The 23,193-nt window shown below is 44.8% G+C and overlaps 1 protein-coding gene across 2 annotated transcripts; it reads right to left on the minus strand.

The window, feature by feature from the left end:
• On the minus strand, positions 1-19,157 carry socs7 (suppressor of cytokine signaling 7). 2 transcript variants are annotated; one of them, XM_023956542.1, is made up of 10 exons: positions 15,954-19,156; positions 15,011-15,090; positions 11,431-11,535; positions 10,419-10,553; positions 10,147-10,292; positions 8,146-8,314; positions 3,842-3,970; positions 2,692-2,827; positions 919-1,063; positions 1-656 (listed from the first exon to the last, which is right to left on the minus strand). In XM_023956542.1, the coding sequence occupies exons 1-9, from the start codon at positions 17,351-17,353 to the stop codon at positions 943-945; spliced, it is 2,421 nt and encodes an 806-aa protein (XP_023812310.1). In that variant the 5' UTR covers positions 17,354-19,156; the 3' UTR covers positions 1-656; positions 919-942. The 2 variants fall into 2 exon arrangements, with proteins under 2 accessions (XP_023812310.1, XP_023812324.1); XM_023956556.1 differs by lacking the exon at positions 10,419-10,553 and having other exon boundaries at positions 15,954-19,157.
• Between the last annotated feature and the right edge of the window lie 4,036 nt (positions 19,158-23,193).

The raw sequence follows: 23,193 nt of genomic DNA on the forward strand, positions 1-23,193 counted from the left end.
CCAAACTGACAAATCATTTATGGAGATCTGTGCTTGATAATTAGATCACTGAGGCGGTAGGAGCTGTAAGTGAGCACCACCTGTTTGATTTTTAAACTCTATATAATGTATAAGTCAATTATCTGCAGTTTTTGCACAAACACATTTAAAGGATCCTAACTTTTGCACATCAATGTCTTCAATACAAAACAAACATGTTTTTGCTTGTAAAATTCAGATTCTGGGGTTCTGCGTTCAGTGCAGTTCGCCGCCTCTGGGTGTATATCTGTGCTGCAGACATCTTGCAATCCAAAGTCCTCCAATATGACAAAATGGAAGGAAAAACAAACAAATGTTGGCAAACAACGGTTGTACAAACTGACCAGCATGTTGTGTTTTAGAAGTCCAGCAGGAAATAGGAAAGTTGAGTTTGTGATTCGGGCTCCGAGTCTTTCTTTTGGGTGAGGACGTCTCTGCAGGCGCTCCTCGGCGTGAGTCCTCTGCATCAGCAGCAGCAGCAGCAGCAGCGTTAGCGTCAAACAGCAAACACACAGCTCTCCTCTGAGGAGTCCAAATCAGCACAGAGGAGCTCCATCCCAGTCCAACAGGAAACGCTCCCTGATTGGCTGATGCTGGAACAGCGGCAGACCCCAACAGATCTGCCCCCCGTGTGAAACCTGCACACAGGTCACCAGAAACTGGGGTTTCTAACGATTCCTGACGATATTTCAAAATGAATTGAGCTAAACTACACTTTGCAGCTTTGACTTTGAACAGAAACAGGATCCTTTTCAGCTGCAGATGGCCTCATCTGAACTCTGACGCGTTTCTGTTTCTGCTAAAAGCTTCTTCAACTGAAAGAAAAACTGAATGGGGAAATGAGAAGTTCCTTCTTCTAAGTCCTAAAATAGTTCCAAACCGCAGAAAGAACTGACTCACTTGATGCTGAGGCGATCTCCGCTGCTACGTCTGAGGCTCCGCCTCCTGCTCTGCCCCCACCACCCCACGGATGCTCTTGATGGACAGGTACATCTCCTCCTCCGGGTCGTAGTAATAAAACTTACTCAGGTAAGAGATAAGGGGTCTGCAGAAGAACAAAAGGAACAATTTTCTATGGTTTACCATCAGATCCAGAGAGGCAGCAGTTGGATTTAATGCAAATGTTCACCTGTTTGCAGACACATGCATCAGCTAGTAGGTAAGGTTTATTTAAGATATCTTGAAATTATCAGGTTTTTCCACATTTTAATTTAATTAAAAATATATATTTATGGAAGAAAATATGCAGAGAAACAAAACAATTTAAAAAATGAAACAAACTAATTTCATTTGGTTCTTTTTCTTTTTTGTAGAGAAAAGAAGATTGAGGTTATTTTTTATTTCTTTGGTAAGGCATGCTTTAGTGTTAACAGACTTTCTTAAATGAGCCAGACAGAATCGACCCGCATGAGGGTGACCCGTTACAGGTTCTGCAGGTTTTTGGATGTTGGGGTCTGTGGAGCGGCGAGGGGAGGAGCTTAACCCCCCTGCGACTCCTAAATAACACACGCTCTTTGACGTGTTGGGGCTCCTCGACCACGGGGTGCGTGTGCAGCGTCTGCCCGTAGGACGTCGACGAAAAATACACACTGGTTGTCCTCATTTCTCACAGTCAGGCTGCAGCAGAGAGCGCGCACGTTTCACGTGAACAGTTTGACAGGATTTAAACCACTTTTGTTGTCAGGCAGGTGCCGGGGTCGCCCACAGTCACACCTGTTCTGCATCCAATCAGACAACCTTTATTAGTCCATCCATGTCGCTTCCTCTGCTTCTCAATCACTGCTAAACCCTTGCTGAGCCAAGCCAAGCCAAGCCAAGCCACTTAAAGCCAAGCCAAGTCTCTTCAAACCACGTCAAGACCTTCTGGATTCATCTCCTCCTCGCCATCATCCTCCCCCAGGAAGAACACTCTGGACCGACTGTCCTCCTGCAGGTTCGGCCGCTTCACCTGATCTACAATCCACGAACACTGACCCCCCCCCAGTCCTTCATTTCTACGTTTAATGAACCGCATAACTTCAATCCTAGTCCCGGTCTGCTTGTGGGTCCAGCAGATTCAATCCCTGACATTTATTGTTATGACAATTATGCAAAAATATCACAGGAAATAAGTCAGTGGGGGTGGCATCACATAGGTTTGCTTGTCCCCACTACCTTTAAAGCAGTAAATCAAATTCTACTTAAATTGAGTTAATAATCACTATATGTTATGTTTATTTCATGGTGGGCATCGTATGGGGTTTATACAGATTTCTTGCGTTTAAGTTTTTAAAAATTGGATTATGTTTTTATGTAAAAAACTTTGAGTAACAAAAGTGCTCCGCAAGTAAACTTTGATTTGATTTGATGACTGCAAACATATTTATTTAATATTATGAGTAATGATCTTCTTCTTCTAACATTTTTGTTCTTTTTTTTTAAACAATTGCATTTCTTTTTTTCCGAAATGGCTTTAATATTCCTGCTTGATCGTCGACAATTAATGCTGGAAATAAACCAGTAAATCAAATCAGTCGATTGTTCTTAGGCACTTCTGTTATCAGACATGGTTGTGTGTTTATTTTTCACATACCTGACATGTTTGAAACATGTCAGGTATGTGAAAAAAATAAAAAAATACAGGAAGACCCTGAGAAGTGTGTCAATAATGAAAGGAAGTCCTGGACTGTTCACCTGGGCAGTGGAAGCTCCTGGATGTGGTCGATGCGGACGATCTGTCGGATGCAGAAGCGGCAGAGGTGCTGCAGCGACTTCACGTTGCTGAAGCGAGACACGGGATACAGCAGCTGGACCGGAGTGGGTGGAAGCCCTGAAACAAAGAGCGGCACTTTACTCGCTGACACATCCCCACCCGGCCGGCGAGCCCCCCCCCCCGGGCCGCAGGCATCACGGTGAACCCACGGCCAACCCATCGTTCCTGCTGCCGTGCTATAGGAAAAAGAATCAAAGGCAGAGTGGAATTGACTATTGCTCACATTTATAGATTTATCTTCCTTTTTTTCTCTCTGCTAGTCTTTGAAAGCAGCGTCTGTCCCCCCCCCCAGCAGCTGAGAGCCACAAACACAAAAATAGAATCCCGTTTTAGAGCTAAATAATGTGGAGGGGGAAGCTGCAGATGCAGTGAATTTAGGCCATTGTGGCTCTAAAAATGAACATGACATTTGCTCGTTCTGCTGGAATTAGCCACACTTTACGCCTCTCCGGCTTCAGCGCAAACGTGGAATGTTTTCAAACAACGGCGTCAAAAGTTAAGGTAAAAGGCAGAGCGTGTGCAGTGCTGCAGCTCCGCAGCATTCAGAGCAGACTCAGACTTTACCGTCAAACCTGGTTCAAGCCAATCATGCTGATCATGACACGCCTCCCTCTCATGCTTGGAGTACATGTAAACGGCTTCAAATAACACAATCTGCCGTGTTTATTTACACGTCTTCAAGTGTTCTAATAAGAGCTTCAAGAAACGCTACTGAAGAAACAATGTCCTGCTAAAAATAAGCTAAAAACATATACGATAATATTTTGTGATAAGTGAACAAATCCGTTACATTGTCACATACTGTCACATTCTATCCTTATTCCTAGACCATATAATTAAAATAAGACTAGAATTACAAATTTTAAGATAAAGTTGTTAAATTATACGTGAATTATCATCAAAAAACGTGTTTCATTAGAAAATATTGCTTAAAATAAGATTAACTGTCTTCAAAGTAGTCATTACATAACACGGAAAAGTTAGTAGTTCCTTAATTAAAGGTAACTGAGTAAATGTAGCTCATTATCGCCCCTACAGCCTTTTTTCCTGTGATTGGCGTCTGTGACACACCTGGGACTCGTGAGCGCAGGAAGTAGAGGAATTTGCCGTTCTTGGAGTGCATGATGGCTCTCTCGATGAACTCCACCACGGAGTGGCAGCGGTCCTCGAACTTCGGGTGGCACCACAAACTGAAGGTCCCTGGAGACACACAAGTGGGGGCTTATCAGCGGTCATGCAGCGTCTCGTGTTCTGAGTTTGACCCCTCCGCTGAGGAGTGATGAGCTGCAGTCCCAACAACCGTAATCCACAGGGGTCAAACCCCAGGCCACGATGGCCGCTGCCCTGCATGTTTTCAAACTAACCTGCCATTAAGGCTTCTCATTGGTCAAACACACCTGGTCCAGGTAATCAGCAGCAGGTAAAGCATGGTCTCTGTTAAGCCAGCTAGATGTCTGGCAGGGAGGAGTCTTTGGTATGACCCCACTGTGGATTTGACTCAGGGTGGACACTCTCCCACTAGACCACTGAGCTGATATCGGTCAAATGTGGGACGAGTTCATTGTGCTTTTTCTGATACGTAAAAAAACCCAAAAACAATTATCAATTTATCAAATCTATATTTTGTTGCAGGGAACATCTTGAATTTTAAGGCAAAAACACAATTTTTGTTTAGCCGTTCAAGAATTTAAAATGTATTATTCTGCCTTCACTTCCATTTAAATGACGACTTCTGTGGAAAAAATACTTAATACATGTTAAAGAAGAGTAAAAATGTGACAGATAATGAATGTCAGAACCCGCTGAAGCCCTTTCAGGGTCGCAGGGTTGCTGGAGCCTATCCCAGCTACTGTTGGTCGGGGTGGGGACGCGCACTCACCTAGGACCGAGTGTGTCCTATCAGCATTTATGCATCTCTATCTGATCAAAAATAAAGATGTAGAAACAACATTTCCATAAATCCCCGTTAATAAAAACTCTTTTTAAAAAAGGAACTCGTTTGTTTAACCCTAGAGCGCCATCGCCGGGGGATTTTCACCCCAGAAGAACTATTTACATGCATTTCAATACGTCGCGTGTCGAGGAGTCTGTGCCTTCATCAGGGACGTCGCACACGTGCCAGGACTGGGAGGACCAAAGACCATGTTTCCTTTTATTATGTTTTAGGAATTATTTGCTCTCAAATTCCTAAATAATTATGTGATTTTTGAGTTTGTTTTTAGGAACTTCATGTGTTTTTCCTTTTCATTTTGTTACACAGACCACAGTTGAAAATAAAAGAAACCCATTCAATTTTATCACGTTTTGTCATGTTTTGATGTATTTATTAGTAAAAGTATGTTTTTGTTAAGTATATTATATCGGGTAAAAATTACCCGGCAACAGTGACGCTGCTACTTTTTATAGCCAAAGTGTTCTGTGGTTCAGGAGCTTTCCGGGAGGTCTGGGATCTTTTGGGGAGCAGGAGCACAACGTCTGATAACTTTACAATTTATCTGGACCAATCTGGACCAATCAGCAGCTGTTTGATGGCGGCTTTGTTACGCTAAACTGAAACTCATGAGAGCAAAATCAAAGATAGGAAAAAAGCGAGATGAGGCACTACGCATGCGAAAACATTTGAGGCAAAATTATTTTTTGAAAGCAAAGAAACAGTTTTTGAACTATATGGAGCAACTATTTATTGTTTTCATTTTCAAGTTTTGCATGACTGCGGGACGATCCCCTTCGCGTGCGCATGCGGCCTCCTGTCCCTGCAGGTTGCGTCCGGCAGCCTCTCTACCGCATCCCTGTTGGACGTTCAGAACGATCCTCACAAACGCTGCCGTCGCTCAGTAAGCAGGACGCGTGGCCCATTTCCGCTCACCTCCTGAGGGTCGCTCGTGGAAACGGAGAGCTGCTTTTGTCTGCGGACGTCTTTGATTCCAGAGTGACCTGCAGCTCTGCGGCGTTTTATGTGCCCCCCTCTTCTGCCCTATTGCACGAATGTTTTAGCGTGACTCACCCGGGTAATGCATGCCCGCGCAGAGCACATGATGCAAGGCCAAGTTACATGCATGAGGCGCTGACAGTGGAGCATGGGGAGCTGAGTGTGTGTGTGTGTGTGGGGGGGGGGGCTCTTTAGTGTAATGTGGTGAAATCCTGAAACACGCGTTTCTGTTTGCAAATGCTGCTGCGGGAAAATTCAGTTTCATTCATATAAAAACTTCCGTTTGTGTTCCGTAATCCGTCTTCCTCCTATTTTATTGCACAATAAAATAGCCCCCCCCCTCCTTTTTGTCCACTAAGCTCTTGAAATCAACGTCAACAGTGATATAAACTGTGAGCGCTGACAGATAAAACGCGTTAAACCTCCTGAAACCAGCATCACCGTCACCTTCGGTTTGTCAGGTCTCTAACGGCCAGGGTGAGAGGCTCAAAAAAACAAAAAATTAAAAAATGTAACCAAAGCGCAGGTGCGTGGGTATTTAAAGAAAGATTTGAAATCATTATGGGATGGCCACAGTTGACCTAAAACTCAGCAGCCATTTGTGGCAAAGTGTGAAATTTGGTAATTTTCACATTTTCCGCAGTCTGGGAAAAGAAAACGTTTATCCAAGCAATCTCCACGAACTTTCACACACATCCTGTCAGGTTAAGCCTAAAACCACAACCGAAGCTTCATTGACCTTTGACCTCAGGAGGAGACAACCATCTTGAAAAAGAAAAAAAACATCTTTAGCACCAGCTACAAACATAAAACTGGTTTCTAAAGTTTGTAGATTTTGAATGGCGTTAGCGTGGCGAGGTCGTTGTAGTGGTTTCTCCCTTGTTGGGTGTCAGATGTCAGGACTCTGTCTCCCCCTCCGGTCACCGGCGGGAACCGTCTTCAGAGTTCTGAGTTCATTTCATCTCCCAGCAACCCCGGCCCACATTTTCCGGATACCTGACTCTCATCTGCAGTCACTCCCCGTCTCCTTCAGCTCTGCGCTGAGCCTCGCTCACTGCAACGTATGGTTTGTGCCTCTCAGCCGGCATTACTGAGCGTTGCTTCTGGACCTGAGCTTCTGTTTCCTGACTCCGTTTTGTCTCTGACTCCGTTTGCCCGCCGCCTGCCCCGACTCTCGTTTGGATCCTGACTAGACTCTAGTATCCTCTCTGATGCTCCCACGCTCGTCACGCTCCTCACTGACCCCTGCCTGACCTGGGTTTAGCTTTGTGGACTACTACTGCAACTGGAACCAGCTGTCTGCTCTGGGTTACAAAAAACAATCTTTGTTGCCAAGGAAATCTAAAACGTACTTTGATTTTTTCTTTTAAAAACATAGATCTGTTGGTCACCTCCAGGCAATCGAAACATAAAATTAATACTTTAGAGATAAATCCAATCGAAAAGCCTTTGTTTTGAAAAACATGTTGTAGGTTTTTTGACGGATTTTTGTTTAAATGTATAATAATATAAACGTATTTTATTTAAATGTGTATATATTTCCATGTATCACATGGAGCTCTGAGGGTGGCAGGTGCAGAAATTGAGTGAGGGGTGTGTAGAAGCCAGTGAGGGGGCACCAGTCATGGCTTTGATTGGTTTTTATTTTGTTTTATATTTTTACTATCTTAATTTTTCATTGTTTTGATTTTTAAAGTTTTTAAAGTTTTCTTTCGGCTTGTCTGACTGCTGTCATGTTAAGGCGCTACATGAGAAGCACCTGAAAACAGACCACCTTTCACGGCTCTTTATTTCAATTCATTTCTGTTTAAAAGTGTCCAATATTACATCACAGTTGTCTTAATGGGCGTCACTAATTGTCCAAAACATGAAATCAGATATAAAATACAACATCTGGTTGCCAGGTCAAACTGACGAAACGTAACTGAGCATCCCTGATCTCAGACCCTCCGTATGGAAAAACTCCTAAAAAAACAGATTCCAGGGGGGAAAAAGAAGAAACCACAGGGGTGTCCACATGTAGGAGGGATCCTCCCCCAGGACGGACAGGCGATGTAAAAAAGAATGAGCGTGTCTAACTCTACAACTACATGTTTTATTAGTCCAGCAGACGGGCTTCATCCAGATGGAACTGGAGGACGGCTTTTTAACAGAAAATCTGCTGGGAAGCATCCTGGGCCACCGCTTTGCCCTTCACACCGGCCCATTGACCACATGACTGAAGGTCATAAGGTCATATTCTAGTTCTGCGGTTACCAATCAAATATTATTTCACATTCAAATTAACCAAAACATGGAGTTAGTTCATCTAACAATCATGAACTCAAGTTATATCATGTTACATATGAACAGGTTACCTTCTCTGTGCTGCAAACCTGGTTTTCCATTAGTAACACTAAAAACAGGTGTGTTTGTGTTTGTGTGTGTGTGTGTGAACGCCTCTCACCTCTGTAGTGCTCCATGCGAGTGTGATGTGTGACTCCCTGCGACCTGAAGCTGAGGCTCAGGATGTATCTTGGGTCTGAACTGTCCCGGACCAGAAAGGACCCGTCCGGTTTCCCCTTCAGCTTCATCTCGGCGTCCTCCCAGTTCATTGGACCCCAGTACCAGCCGCACTGCAGACGGACCAGCAATCGTTCAGCGAGAAAGGTTTGAACATTTATTTAGTCTCTTTTCAGTTCTTTTCAGGGTTAGTTTGGACTAACTTCCTGTTTTTTTTTTTTTTTAAAGAAATCACATGTATGTAAATATAAGTTAGTATAAATACATATAATATAATATAATATAATATAATATAATATAATATAATATAATATAATATAATATAATATAATATAATATAATATAATATAATATAATATATTATAATGGGTTCTTGACCCAGTTTCCTTTTAACTGTCCTCAGCTTTTCTAGATTTTTAAGGTCTGACAGCCAACATTTGCTTAAGCCTTGTGCTATCCTAGGCACTTTAACATGGGGAGTTGGGTCATCTAGACCCACTAGACAGTGCGCTGAACCTTTTTTCTTCAATGATTTGTGATCTTCACTGGTGTCCATGGATTACATGAAATCTTTCCACCTTTATCCACCTTTGTCATGGTAGGGAGAACACGTCAATGTGAGGGTGGGGTCATTTAAGACAGCACAAGGGTTAATGTACCTGCAGGTCAGGACAGAAACACTGGGGGGGGGGGGGGGGGGGGGGGGGTGGCGGCCTCATTATGGATAATATTCCTGCAGAACTGTGCATGACACCAGACTTTCACAGTTTCAAATGTCAACTAAACACTAAACTTTTTAGAATGGCTTTATGTATTTAATTTCTTTTTGTAATGTTATACAGTTTTTGTAAATTTTTGTTTGGCCAAATATAAACTTTATTTTGTCTTCCTGAAGGAGTTTGAAAGTTCATTTCTGTCTCATTTTAACTTCTAATGCTATTTTCTTTTGTTGAGTTAGTTCAGACTAACTTCCTGTTTTATTTTGAAGGGAAGCCGTGTGTCTGTACTCTTTCCTGTTTGTCAGACCTGGCTTCTGCTTTTGCACATTTCAGCAGTTTCTTATAGTTAGTTACGTCTTTTCGGTAGAGACTGATCTTAGTCTTGATTCTGGCTTTCTGTCAGTGATTATTGCTGCATGAAAATAATGTTCCTGTCAAAGTTAAGATAATATTCTGGATAAAAACACACAACCTATTGAAAAATACAGCATCCGACCACCCATCTATCCCATCATGTGAAAGTCTGATCACCATAGTTGCTATGGTGACCTTTTTATACAGGATTGGTGTTTTCCAAACTGATTTTTAAAAAGACAAAAGGCTTTGGTTTACTCTTTATTTGAGCTTAAGGAGTTATAGAGTTTTTCTCAAACAAAACTAAACAAAAAGTGTTATTTTATAGATTTAAACGATCCTGTTAGACTCTGTGTGAAGTGAAGCGGATCAACCCTAGATCTGTTTAAACAAAAGGCACAACTGGAGCGGATTGCTGACTTTGAGAAGCGACGTTTCTGGATCGCGATGTTCTGCTCTGACCGAACATCTGGATTTCTGGTTTTCACCCACGCCGTGTCCGCTCCTCTTCAATGCAACCAGAGCTTCACTCGCCTCGTTTCCAGGAACTTTGTTCAATTCTTACAGTTTGGTTATTGATCAGCCCCGAGGCGTTTGCTAAAAGCAAAAACATCCCTGACCGACTGCTTAGTCTCCTGACGCGGTTTGTTTTTGAGCTCAGACAGAAAAAAGAATCATCTGAGCTGACTGTCACCAAGAACTGTGATTGGCTGATGCCTTCACAAAATCAAGTCCAAGCAGCTCACAGACAGATCAGAACATTTTTGAATCTAAGTCTTTTTATTATAAAATTATAATCATTAGTAGACGGTCTGTTACGTGAAATCCTCCGACTAAAAACTACAACACATGACGAGCAGCAACTGTTTTACCTTTTCCAGCTCTCTTAGACTGGCAGTGAAGTTGCTGGCTTCAGACCGCCGCAGCGCACAGAGGACGGGAGGCGGAGCCTGTCTGGCGGGAAGTGGAGCGTCAGCAGGCGACGGGTTGGAATGAGGGAGGGCTCGCAGGAAAGCGTCTGATTCAGAGACGTAAAAAAGACACAAGAAAAGAGTTTCTAACCAACAAAAACATCACAATTTTAGAGTTTATCCCCCCCCCCAAAAAAATCCCCTCAACTCTGACACATCAGCCCACATCTTACCATTGAGACTGAGGCTGTGCTGGATGGTGGCGTGGGAGGGAGGAGGGGGAGGCGGGAGAGGCAAGGGGAGGGACTGCAGGGAGGCGCCCATGACGCTCACTAAGAAGGAGCCGGGCTGAGGCCCGGCTATGTCGTCTGTGAGGATGACAGGAGGGACGGAGGAGAGACGGGACAAAAGAAGGAAGGAGTCAGGAGAGGAGGATTTCTGAGCAGCATCAGCGTCAGACAGACAAACCGAACCCAAACCGTCCGGTTACGGGGGATCCAGACACTCACTTTCACCACAATTTGGCCAAATCTCTAATTTTGGGGTTTTGTTTTGTTTGGGTTGGATCTGTGTTTTACAAAATTACAACAAAAAGCTACAAAAATCCATTTTTAGACCGCAGATCACAAATAACAGTGAATACTAAGCCTAAATCATAAAACCTATTTTTTAAATTAACCACAACATGTGTTTGAAACTGTCAAAGTAAAAGTACTGGCATGCAGTCGAGATCCAACGATCCACTTTCCAGCGGCTTCAGAACCATAAAGACATTTATTTAACCTCTGACACACACGAACATGGCAGCTAAGACGGCAGAACAAAACGATGAATTCCTATTGTTGAAATATCAGTAAATATTCATCATGAGGCATCCACATCATGTGTGGGACTCACAGTGAGAAGGCGCCTTTAAAAGGTCAGAAAACAAACAGTTTCAGGAATTTAACATTACATATTCCTCTGCTGCCCTTAACCCAGGGCTCAACCCGTCACACTCTCATACATTTATTCAAACCAATTCTCTAAGAGAAGCTAGATTTTCTCTTTTTCATCTCTCTGTCGTTGAATCCTCCAGGTTTAAATGAAGTTTGGTCTCCACCAATCAGATTACAGCAGATTCCTAAAACGTGTCTGCGTCTGAACGGAGCAGAATGGTGAAGGAAACCGCTTCCTGTCGGGATGTTTGCGCTGGAATGACAAAAACGCGGACATGTACATTCAATCAGGACGGAAAAAAAGTACCCAACAGGCTGAGACTTCGGCGTGGAGGAGGGGGAGGAGTCGGAGGGTGTGGCGTGATCGTCCCTCGCCGAGAAATATCCACGTCCACCAAAGAAACGGTCTCACCTGAAGCCAGAAACAGATTTTTTTTTTGAATTGATGAAAAGCAAAACCACAACGTAAACTGCAGGGGAAAAATGGAAAAAAATCCTATTTTCTATGCAGAGATTTTCTGAAAGTGCACCAAGCAGGATGTTTATGGAGAATTACACCCAGCTAATCAGCACAAATGACTGCAATAAAGAAACACATCCAATCCCAAGTTAATTGAGACGCTGCAGGTTCTCTGTTTACCAAAACGGCGTTCAGCAGTCGGTTTCTGGCATCAGAGGAAGCCAAATCAGACGCTAAGAGCAAAACGCCACTAAAGAGAACCGTCCACCGACTGCAGCCGGTTTGGTTTCAGATCCAACCTGAACCGTTTCATACGTCCATCAAGTTCTTCTGCTGCTTATCTGTCATCTGTGTTTGAAAGACTGTGAAGCCCCACGGAGACGTCTCCAAGCTGAAATCTGCTGCATGAATAAAAAACGCGGCACGGCTTTCCATCTGCCGCCCACCTCTGACTTCTCCACCTCTGCCAGGAAAACAGCTGGGGCTTTTATTTTTCACTTTCAATCTGCTGTCCTGCCTTTGAGTCCAGCTGCCACTTCTCCTAAAGAAGCTCCGCAAAACTGGAAGAAGAAAAAAAAAGCTTCTGGATTTGTTTTTGTGTGGTTTTTTTAGTCAGGATTTAACCACAGCAGGGGGAATAAAATCACAAACTCCTGCAGCAGACAAACAATTATTTACACCTTTTTGAATGTGATCCCACACTGGAATATTATTTTAATGAACGCTAACAGAAAGGGCTTTGAACTTCATCACCAAAAAGTTTGGATCAAAAGCTGCAGACTCTCCGCATGGAGAGGATTTGAAGAAAAGAAACTGTGAGTCCACTCCTGAAGCCTGAGTCACATGCACGCATGCATGAGGGTCGTACGGCCACCTCAAGGTGGAAATGGAACATACCATCGTCACGCGTGTGGTATGACAAAGTGTGCATTGTCAGAAATGAACTCACAAGGGGGAAGCCTGAACCGCGGTTCAGGCTTCCCCCTTGTGAGTTCATTTCTGATAATGCACACTTTGAAGGCCATTAACCCGCCTATACCATGGTCACTTACAAAAGAAATACATTTTCAACCAGTTTGTAGTCATTTATTCTTGTTATTTTTACGGTTTGGATCGCCTTTTTTCACAAAAAGCGGACTATTTGTTACGTGGTGCCCCTTTACCTCGGGTGCAGTAGCAAAGGAGAGCAACATCTATGTTGATGGTCACGATGAGTTCAACTGCTTGTTTTTGTCCAGATGATACAGAGATACAGAACATTTAAATTACGTGACCGGAACTTCTTTTTCACTTTTTTAATGCACACCTAGCAGCCAATCAGAAAAAAAGTAGTTCCGGTCACATGTATCACTGCGCCGGCTTCTCACAAAACAAACTTTAGCTTCATCGTCTGGACAAAAACAAGCGGTTAGAGGGGAACTTTCTGTTTCTCTCTGAGCTGATGCTTTACTTAACCCATCGTGATGGGTTAAGTAAAGTAAGCACATGTATCTCTTTCCTTTGTTGAGGTCCGCGCTGGCAAGCTACCGTGACAACGCGCCGCACCACAAATCGTCCACATTTTGTGAAAAAAAGCGATCCAAACCAAAGAAATACCAAGAATAAAGTACAGAAAACTGGTTGAATATTTATTTCTTTATATAGGCGGGTTAATGGCCTTCAAGGTGTGCATTATCAGAAATAAAACTGTAATCAGGGACAGGAAACTCCGTCATACGTGAACATACATACCGTATGTGGAAAAAGTGTGAAAATACGTGGTCTTTGCGTGAAATCCTCACAGATGCATCACAAATGAACCACATTAAAACCACCGAAGAAGTACGAATGAACCACGCAAACAACACCTAAACTATTGTTGTAGCATTGGGCTGTTTAAGGACATTCATTCATCTTCTAAGCCGTTTGGTCCCTTTCGGAGTCGCTATATAAATAAATAAAATTAAATAAAGTTGAATCGAATTGAACGTAAAACATGAACCACGCCTGATTATTGTGCTGTTTAAATCCAATTCAATGTTGATTCGTGGGACAATTACGCAATTTGAGCGTGAGAAGTGCGCCGTATGCGCACATCACAGTCCGCAGATTTGGGCTGAAAAGATGAAATATCCATACGTGCGACACGCCTGCCTTCCATCCATACTGTGCACGAACATTTTCTCTCTACAGGGTCAACGAGCGATCGGCGACCTTGATATTTCATACATGTTTGACCATTTTGCACTTGCAGAAAACCGCGTAACTGTCCACCCGTAAGGGCAGAGGTGACAAAGGCGTTAATGTTTGGACACCCAAACTGTTAGCTACTCCAGAATTTGGACGGTTGCTCTGAATCAGACTGAAAAGTCTGAAGAGCTCACAGCAGGTTCATTAAAAAAAAACAACGTATCTTTAGAATAGCAGAGAAGGTCTGGCAACTGACCGGAACTTTAAGAAACATGATGCTAAAAGAACTGTTACCTCCAGAGGAAGTGAACAGGGAAATTCTGAGTCACATCTGCAGGAAATCAGAAGGAAATAAACTCCTGAAACTCTGTGAAACCCCTGCCCAAAAAAAGATGACAGTCATTTTAACGATGAATGGAAGAACTCGAGTCTGAAACTTCAAGCTCATGAAGCAATAATCATGACTCCTCATCACCAAAAAACAGAGATAACCGAAGTCCGCCAAGAGTCTCAACGTGTCTTACAGTCCTGACAAACTGGAATGAGAGAGAAAAGCTCCTGGAAAACTCCTGGACGCTGTTCAGCCGTCCCAAGAACAGATATGTGTCGCTGAGAACAAGCCTGCAAAGGCCGTGAAAGTCCAGCTGAAGGACTAGAGTCTGTGAGAGCAGAGCTCCGTGTCCCAACAGCACACTCATCCTCCCGATGAAGAGGAAACCGAATTCCTCTCTGTGAGCAGCGGTGAATCTAAGGATGTGTTCAGACTGGAAAAGCCTGTTGGTCCGGACCGAGTCCTGAAACTTGCACCTTAATTCCTGAGAGTAAGTAATGAGGAACAGAAACAGGTTTCTGTCCACTGTTGACAGAAATTCCTCAGAATCTTTTTGATACTTTTTCAAGTTTGGACTAAAGTCATTAAATAGTTGGACAACTTTCCCACCAACGGACATATCTGACGTCTCTTACGTCCATCTCAGATGTGGACATTTGGTTCACGTTTTTAAATTCTGTTCACTTTAGACACTCTTGTGTAATTACATCATCCCATTCTGAGCGTTTGTTTCCTTTTTAATGTTTAAGTACGTTTTTATCTGCTCCTCTCATCTTTGGTTTGAGTCTCAATCGTTTCCTGCAGCTCAGCGACTGTCAGACCTTCTGTTTCCTTCTCTTGAACTGAGCTGATCTGATCAACTTCTTCAAAGTTTTCATGCATCAGCCACAGGTTTTAGTGCAGAGGGGAAGCTGGAGCGGCTCTTACCGGTGAAAGCAGAGAGGGAGGCTGAGAGGGAGGCAGGGTTGAAGGCACTTTGGGCCCTGGTCAGTCTGGGATGGATGTGGCTGCAGGAGAGACATCCAGAAGATGAAGAAGAAGAATGTGAGAAGACAGCAGGAGCGTTAGTGCAGCAGCAGCAGAGCCTGGGAGGATACGCATCAATCCTGCAGCGTCTGTTTGGCTGAAGCTCTTAAGTTCTGACTCTGGAGGCTTTTGAAGAAATGTTTTTTTAATCGCAGCCTTCTGTCGGTGTGCTGCTTAACAGGAGGACAGACCACAAAGGTCTAAAAACTCCCTACATCTGACAGCACGAAAATGTTTGGAAAGTAGATAGAAGAGGAGCTCAGAAGCATCGACTCGTCAGAAACTCACCTGAAATCTATTGTCTAACTAGAAGGAGCTGCGTTTCCAGAAGAACATGCAGGATTGATGCTGTATTACTGAATGAAAATGAAACTTAAAGGGTAATAATTGGCACAAAATAAAGAAAGAAATGATCAAAGTTGACCATAAGTAAAGTGAAAACAGTACAATAACAAAAATATATGAGTTTGTGAAAAATGCCAGAGCCGGGTCTCGAACCCGCGAGCTTCTGCATCCAGGATTCCCCATGAATTTCAATGGAGGCAAAGAATCCTGGAAATCCTGGAATATCTTGAAAAGTTCAAGGATTTGAAGGACCAAAAGTCACAGCTGGAAAAAGCTGAAAGAGCTGAACATTTGAGTAGTTGGATGTTAAAATAGCTGAAAAATTGTAGAAGGAGTTAAGCACCAAAAGAAAAAGAAAAAAAATGGCGGATGATACTAGAATAAAGAAAGAGAAACAGGAAAAACAACGGAGCATTCAACCAATGAGTGAGAGCAGATATTTCACTGTGACATGCATTAGTGATAGGCTCGTTTTGGGGGTGTCCTCTGAGTGTCCCACCTGTCTGGGTCGTGCTCTCCGCAGGGGGAACCCGCCATGTCCACCAGACTCCCAGCGGAGGACACCGAGTAGGCCACGGACGGCCTCTTGTCCAGGAGGTGGCTGGAGCCGCTGCAGCTCTTAGTCCGGAACAGTTTACTGAGCCGCAGCTTCAGCGAGCCCTTTTTGGACTTCCCCGGGACTTTCAGCGTCGGAGTCCGCGGCGCGCTGGCGCACCGCTCGGGCCGCCTGCCCGGCGTCGACGCCTGGCTCGGGTTCGGGCTCGCGGCCCAGGGGGGGGTCCGGACGGGGGCGGGGTGGTGCGCCGCGCACACCTGAGCCGCCGCCCCCGCCTCCGGGGCGGGCTCCTCCACCTGCCTCCTCAGCTCCACCTGGAAGCTGCTGATGGAGAAGGCTCCGGTCATCTTCTGGACCACCTCGCGCTTCCGGTGGAGGAGAAAGTCTCGGCGTCCGTCCTCGTCCTCCGCCTGGTCCTCCGGGCAGCCGTCCATGCCCAGCCCGTCCCCGCTGCCCAGCCCCTCCAGCACCAGCAGGGCATCGCTGGTCTCCGTGGGGTCGTCTCCGGGCGGCACCCCCGCCGCCCCCGACCTGTGCGCGCCCTGACACGAGCACTGCGGGAGCTCCCCCGCCTTGAACAGCATCTTGGGGACCGCGCCGACTCCCAGCTCCCCGAACCTCCGCGCCAGCTCGAACACGGCCCCGTCCCGGTCCGCCGCGCCGCATCCCCACGCGGAGCTCACCACGGTGAGCGGGGTGGACCTGTCCGACAGAACGGGCCACTCCGGCGGGGAGGCGAGGAGCCGATGCCGGCGGCACAGCTCCGTGGCTCCCGGTCCCTCGGCCGGAACGGAGAGCGGCGGCGGGGCTCTCCATCCGGGGTCCTGCGGGTCCTGCTGCCGCTGCTGCGCGTCCGTCAGGCTGCGGGGGTTGTTGTTGGCGGCCGGGCCGGAGCCCGCGCTCTGCTCCAGCGCATCCCGCGGCGGATTCAGCTCCAAAATGCCCTCCCCGTTCCGAATGATGTTGGAGAAAACGAGCAGCTGAGGCCGCAGGCCGGAGCTGGGGGCGAAGTCGAAGCCCTGGGCCTCCACGGAGCTCTGCTGAGGAGGAGCCGCGGACAGCGGGGCTCGGCCCTCCGTGCCCCCGGCGTCAGGTGCAGCCGTGCCGTCGCCGCTCGGCGGAGCTTTGTTCAGGAATCCGCTGGGATGCTCGAGGCCCGCGGGGTCTCGGCCGATGTCCAAGCCCGCCTTGACGCCGCTGTGAGCCAGGACCTCCTTCCCCAGCCCCGACACGACTCCTCCCGGCGGCACATTCCCGTTTTCTGCGTCCAAGCGGTCGTCCTCGGCCGCGGAAACCAGGCGCATCAACACAAAGTCGGGCGACATATCTTGCGCGTTGTTCATAATTATTCGACAGCGGATCCGGATTAGCGTCGATCTGCGTTCACATAGCTCACCGCGGGGATGTGGCTCCGGTGATAAAGAAAGGGCCAAACCGCTGCTGCCGCGCGCGCGGTCTGCGAGCGCAAAAAGGATCGGAGGCGACTCCCTCCCTCCCCCCTCCCGCTCTCCTACCACCGGGCAGCATCCATGTGTGAATGATCGGACAAACGACTGCGGTTCGCTCCCGGCGGCGGCAGGCCGGCCCCGGGTCAGACATGCGGTCTGGTTTCCGGCTCCCGGACTCAAAAACAGAGGAGTCTCCGGTCAGCGAGCGCCGTCTGCCTCCCCGGTTCCCAGCCAGGCCCCACCCGCTCCGCCCGTAACGCCGCTCCATGAGCACCAATGATGAGAGCCATAAATTCAGCAGTGGCGCTTTAACATCCCAGACTGGGTTCCCGCCTCAGCCTCGCGGTGACTCTGTGCTGCTGATGGCATTTCCCCACAGAACACAACAACAAACACAAAACAACAACACAAAGAAACAGGAATTGTGTTAGTTTCAGCTGCTTTGGGATCCACGTTCTCTTCAAATCGACTTAATTTAACTAATCAATTAATTCATTAGAAAAGTGGGATTTCATGCTGACTAATGGGTGGATTATGATCAGACACACGTTTCCTCTTTTAATTTCTCCTAAACTTATTTGAAACCAACTTTCCCCTCAATACAGATTGAAGCTGAGATGAAATTTATGATATTTTATAGTGCTTATGTGGTGTAGTGGTTAGCACTCTGGCAGGGAGAAGGCTCTGGTTTAAATCCTTTCTGCCCAGAGTTTGCATGTTCTCCTCGTGCAGGCGTTGGTTTTCTCCAAAAGAGTCCAAAAACATGCTTCATGGGTTCATTGGTGTCTCTGAATTGCCCCTAGGTGTGCATGTGAGTGTGTGGCCCTGTGACAGACGGGTGAGCCCGTCTGGGATAGGCTCCAGCAACCATGTGACCCTGATAGGGATTCACAAGTTCTGAAGATGGATATCCTCAAATTAAAATAAAACAGTCGGAGTTTCTGTTACTTCAGTCGGATAAGTATGCTACTGCTATAGACACTATAAACATTTTGATGTATAACTGGAGAGACTCATTTGAGAGGAAGTGGATGTTTGCTCTCACTTCAGATAGACATGGAAGGAAGTCTTCTGGTTTAGCACTTTTCTACCTTCCTTTAAGGCCCAAAGCTTCACAGTCCGTCCCATTAACACTCTGATTGTGGCCCTGCTGTCTTACAATGGTAATGTTCTGATAGAGGAATGAACAGATATGTTTGAGACGAAGGAGTGAACAGTTCTCTGCACCACCAGTTGAATAGGGGGAACCTGAAACCATTAAAAAAAAAAGTCCAGTTTTAAGATCACCCTGACCCCTCTTATGCTGAGAACACTGTTAGGAGACGGAGATCTCAGTGGAAAAGGGAGTAAGAAGAGGTCAGCCTCCTCAGCAACTCAGAGGAGGGAGGAGGAAGAGCAGCAATGGAGATCCAATGCCTGGTTGAAGATGGTCCACAAGAGAAGGTAAACAAATCTGAAGTCTAAGATTCTGAAGCCAATAAGGCCGACCAAAACACCAGGGAGACGGACTAAACTGGAATCAGGGACAGGAAACGGGTCAAAAATACCTGGGAAAAAACTGAGCAGCTGGGCTGTGAATTAACCATTGTGCTGTCTTGTGGGGTCAAAATGACCCTACCCTTACATTGATATGTTATCCCTACAGGACAAAGGTGAAGAGGATTTCATGTAATCCATGGACACCAGTGAAGATCACAAATCAATGAAGAAAAAAGGTTCAGAGCACTGTCTAGTGGGTCTAGATGACCCAACTCCCAACGTCAAAGTGCCCAGGATAGCACAAGGGTTACGGCCGTGTCACACAGCTGCTACTCACATTTGAAGATGTCACGAAAATCCGTCATACGTGGAAAAAGTTTGAAAATTCGTGGTCTTTACGTGAAATTCTGACAGATGTATCACAAATGAACCACATTAAAACCACAGAAGAAGTACGAATAAACCACGCAAAGAACACGTAAACCAACAACTATTGTTGTAACACTGGGCTGTACAAATACAGTCATTCATCTTGTAGGCCGTTTGGTCCCATTCGGGGTCGCTATTTAAATAAAGAAAATTGAATTAAACATAGAACATGAACCGTGCGTAATTATTGTTCTGTTTATATCCAGTTCAATAGTGATTTGTGCGACAGTTACACAATTTGACTGTGACGTGCGGCGTATGTGTGATATAAATGTCATACATCATAGGTGCATGCGTATGTTTAGTAGACATACGTGCAACGGTCATGGAAAGACACTAATTTGTGTATGCATCTCGCAAAAAAAACACGCGTAATTGCGTAAGATTCACGTAATAAAATATGCGTAAACTGCGTAATTCTCAACGGACCGAAACTTTGTGTGATTAGGCAGTACATGTGAAGAGATGGACCACAGAACATGACATCAACGTTCAAACCCCAGGAGCTTTGTGGGTGAAACGCTCTACCGCTGCACCACAGCCGGCTCTAGAGTGACAGAGAGGGCTGTTGAAATCCACAGACGAGTCTGTGCTGAGAACATTAGACGTTTTAGAGACTTTCTTCCTCAGGCGCCTGTTAACACAGAAACAGAATTTAAATTCATGTGCAGAAAACGTCCTTTTAGTCTTCAGACTTCAACGACAGTCAAACTTTAGCTTTTTACCAAGTAAAATGTTCACAGCTGAATACATTTTACGCATTTTATGTGGTATTTCTTTAATGGTTTATTTAAGGATCCCCATTAGTCTTTGCAAATGTAAAATTGCATTCTTCCTGGGGCCCACTTCCAAGAATACGTACATTATGACAGAGTTTGCATAAGGATTACATGAACACCTAGCATAACTATAGTCTTCAAAATTCCAGAGAAACATTCGAGGCGAAGCAGTAAAACATATGAGACAAATTAAGAGATAAATCAGTTATTGAATGTAGTTTTATTATGAATCGTTGACTTCTTAGGATTAGCTTAAAAACTACTATGCCTTCTTATTATACCATTATTCCTAGAGGCAGCATATTCCAGGTCTGAATAAGAATAATAAACAAGGAAAGCAAACCGACCAACCAATTCAGAGCTTGAAGGCTCATCTTCTCGCTCAAGGCTCTGCTGCTCCGTCCTGTTTAACCTCAATCCTCTTCTCAGTTCCTCTGCTCACTTCTCCGTGGCACCAATAAAAAAAAAAGGAACAAATATCTCCCAAACTTGTCTGTGAAAGCGATGATACCAAGCATAAATCTGTAGCAACGAGCAGAGCAGACTGAGACCTAAAAAAAGAAGATGCTTCAGGAGGATCTGTGGAATCCAAACATGGGACCAGAAACCTTCAGGAAGTGTGTGATCGTCAAAGAACTACAGGTCCGATGGGACGCATGAGAGAAAAACAGATCTATAAGGATAAACGACAGAGACTTAGTCTGAAATTCCAGATAAATGAAGTGATTTTTCTCCACAGTCTGTGTGTTTTAAGTCACTAAACGCCTTCGACTAAAACTGCGTCTGACCTGAGTGAAGTCCTCACATCAACCTACAGGGGGCGCCAAACGCTTCCGTTTGTGGCTTTGTCTGAGCACAGTCTGTGGAAATGTCTGGAAGTTTTGCCCCTCCTGCTGCATGATATTAAGCAATACAGATGACATTGATGGTATTACTACCAAAAGAGTAACAGCAATTGAGTTTTTGGGTGTATTTATTAATGATCATCTTTCCTAGAAATATCAAATTAACTACAGTTTGACAAAAACAGCAAAATTGACTGCCGCACTGTAAAAAATGAAATGGTCAACTGATACCAGTGCATTGTTATAGAACTCCTTGATAATTCCATACCTGATCTATTGCATTGAAATATGGGAAAATGCAAAGAAAGGACATGTAAACTATACTTTTGTTTTATATGGAAGCCATTCTGGAAGCTTCTGCTTTTGTTTTTTCTTGTAGTCTCGAATGTTTCCATGTAGAGATTCAAATGATCCAAAAAAGGCAGATGGAATCCAGATGAAGTCTGGTAGGAGGTGAAGGTCAGAGGAGCCTTGAAGGAGGGGTCACATTAGGTCAAACGGCCCTGGGTCCTGACCCAGTTGGATAGTAGGCACTATGTGCAAAAGGAAGTGAGAACAACAGGAGACACGATCTCATCAATTCTATTTGATTCATGTAAAATGCTCGTCTCTACAGGGCGAGACACGCATGGACTGGACTGGGGAGGCGGCTGAAAGAAAGGTGACCTGGTCTGAAGGTCACCTGGCTCCTGAGGAGGCTTTGATGGTTCAGGAGCGTCGCTGAGGAAGTGACCAGAGGCATCTCTGAACTTTCACACGTTTTAGTCACGTCAGCCACTGAGCAGAATCCCAACAAGAATTCAATCGCAAGAAGAAGAGCGATTCTGCAGATTATTTCATAAACTTGGCAGAAAAACAAAAAATATTCGAGTGGTTATTAGGATTTTATCGTCATATTGTCCAAACTCTGAACTGTGGGACAAATTGAGATCAACCAAGAAAAATGTGTAGGTATCTATTAATATTTGTAGATATTTTATGTTGTAATCCCTAAACTTAAAAAAAAGAAAAATTTTAAGCTTTAGAAATTTATTCACGTCATAATTCTTTAGATGTTTTGGTTTATTTCAAAAAATTCAGGAGTGAACTGAGACCTAAATTTTTTATTTTCAGTTTCCGGAAGATATTTTCTTTTTGCAGCACAAAGCTCATCCTCTGCGGTTTGGAGGCTGCGTTGACGTGGAATGACATGCAGGTGGCGCTGCAGGCTGTTCAGCCGCTCGTGCTAAAGTGGATGAAGGCCCACTAATCCTCATTGTGTGCTTGTGCTCCTATCCGAGGTTTATGTGAAGTAATCAAACTAACAACCTGCTTTTCACAGCTGAGCACTAATGTAATGTGACCTGGAGGTCACAGCTGGGCAACATTAACGTTACACATTAATCACTTTTATTTTTAGTTTGCATCTTGACCTGCCGACTCTCCGCGTTATCTCAGGCTTTTTGGGGTTTGTTGCATACGACTGTCTGAGTTTGGATCTTCTCACGCGTGGAGGAAAACGTTTTATTTCTCCTAGAAACTCTTTGGAAATATCCGTATTCCCAGACAGAATTCCTTGGAGGTCGCCACAGTGATGGAGTTGTGTTTAGGATTCTCGGCTCAACCCTCTGGAGAGAAAATCAGGAGGAAAATGGGAAAGTTCCTACATGTGGCTCCACAGATTACAGAAATGGTAAAAATCCGACCAAGAAGGAGAGTTTTAAAGACGTGTTCTTGGATTCAAAAGCTTCAACCATTTTTAACCCTTGTGCTATCCTATGGAGTCCAGATAAACCCCCCCCTCCCTTCCATTGATATGTTCTCCCTACCATGACAAAGGTGGATAAAGGTGGAGAGGATTTCATGTAATCCATGGACACCAGTGAAGATCACAAATCATTGAAGAAAAAAGGTTCAGAGCTCTGTCTAGTGGGTCTAGATGACCCAACTCCCAATGGTAAAGTGCCTAGTATAGCACAAGGGTTACAGCAGAAAAATGTAGTTTTCAAAGACTCCCAATGATAAAGAGGAAACTATAATGAAAACCTTTGGATGAAATCTGGACTTAAAATCTTCTTTTTAGAAATGTTTCACTGTGATAAAGCCATTTGCATGAGTTAAAACGAAGAATAAAATAGAATAGAACGTTTTTATTGTCATTATAGATGGTATAATGAGATATATTAGAATAACTCTTCCACTGTGACTTTGTCTATTTGAAAAT

This window comes from Oryzias latipes, chromosome 1 (genome assembly GCF_002234675.1).
Source record: "Oryzias latipes chromosome 1, ASM223467v1".
Classification (NCBI taxonomy): Eukaryota; Metazoa; Chordata; class Actinopteri; order Beloniformes; family Adrianichthyidae; genus Oryzias; species Oryzias latipes.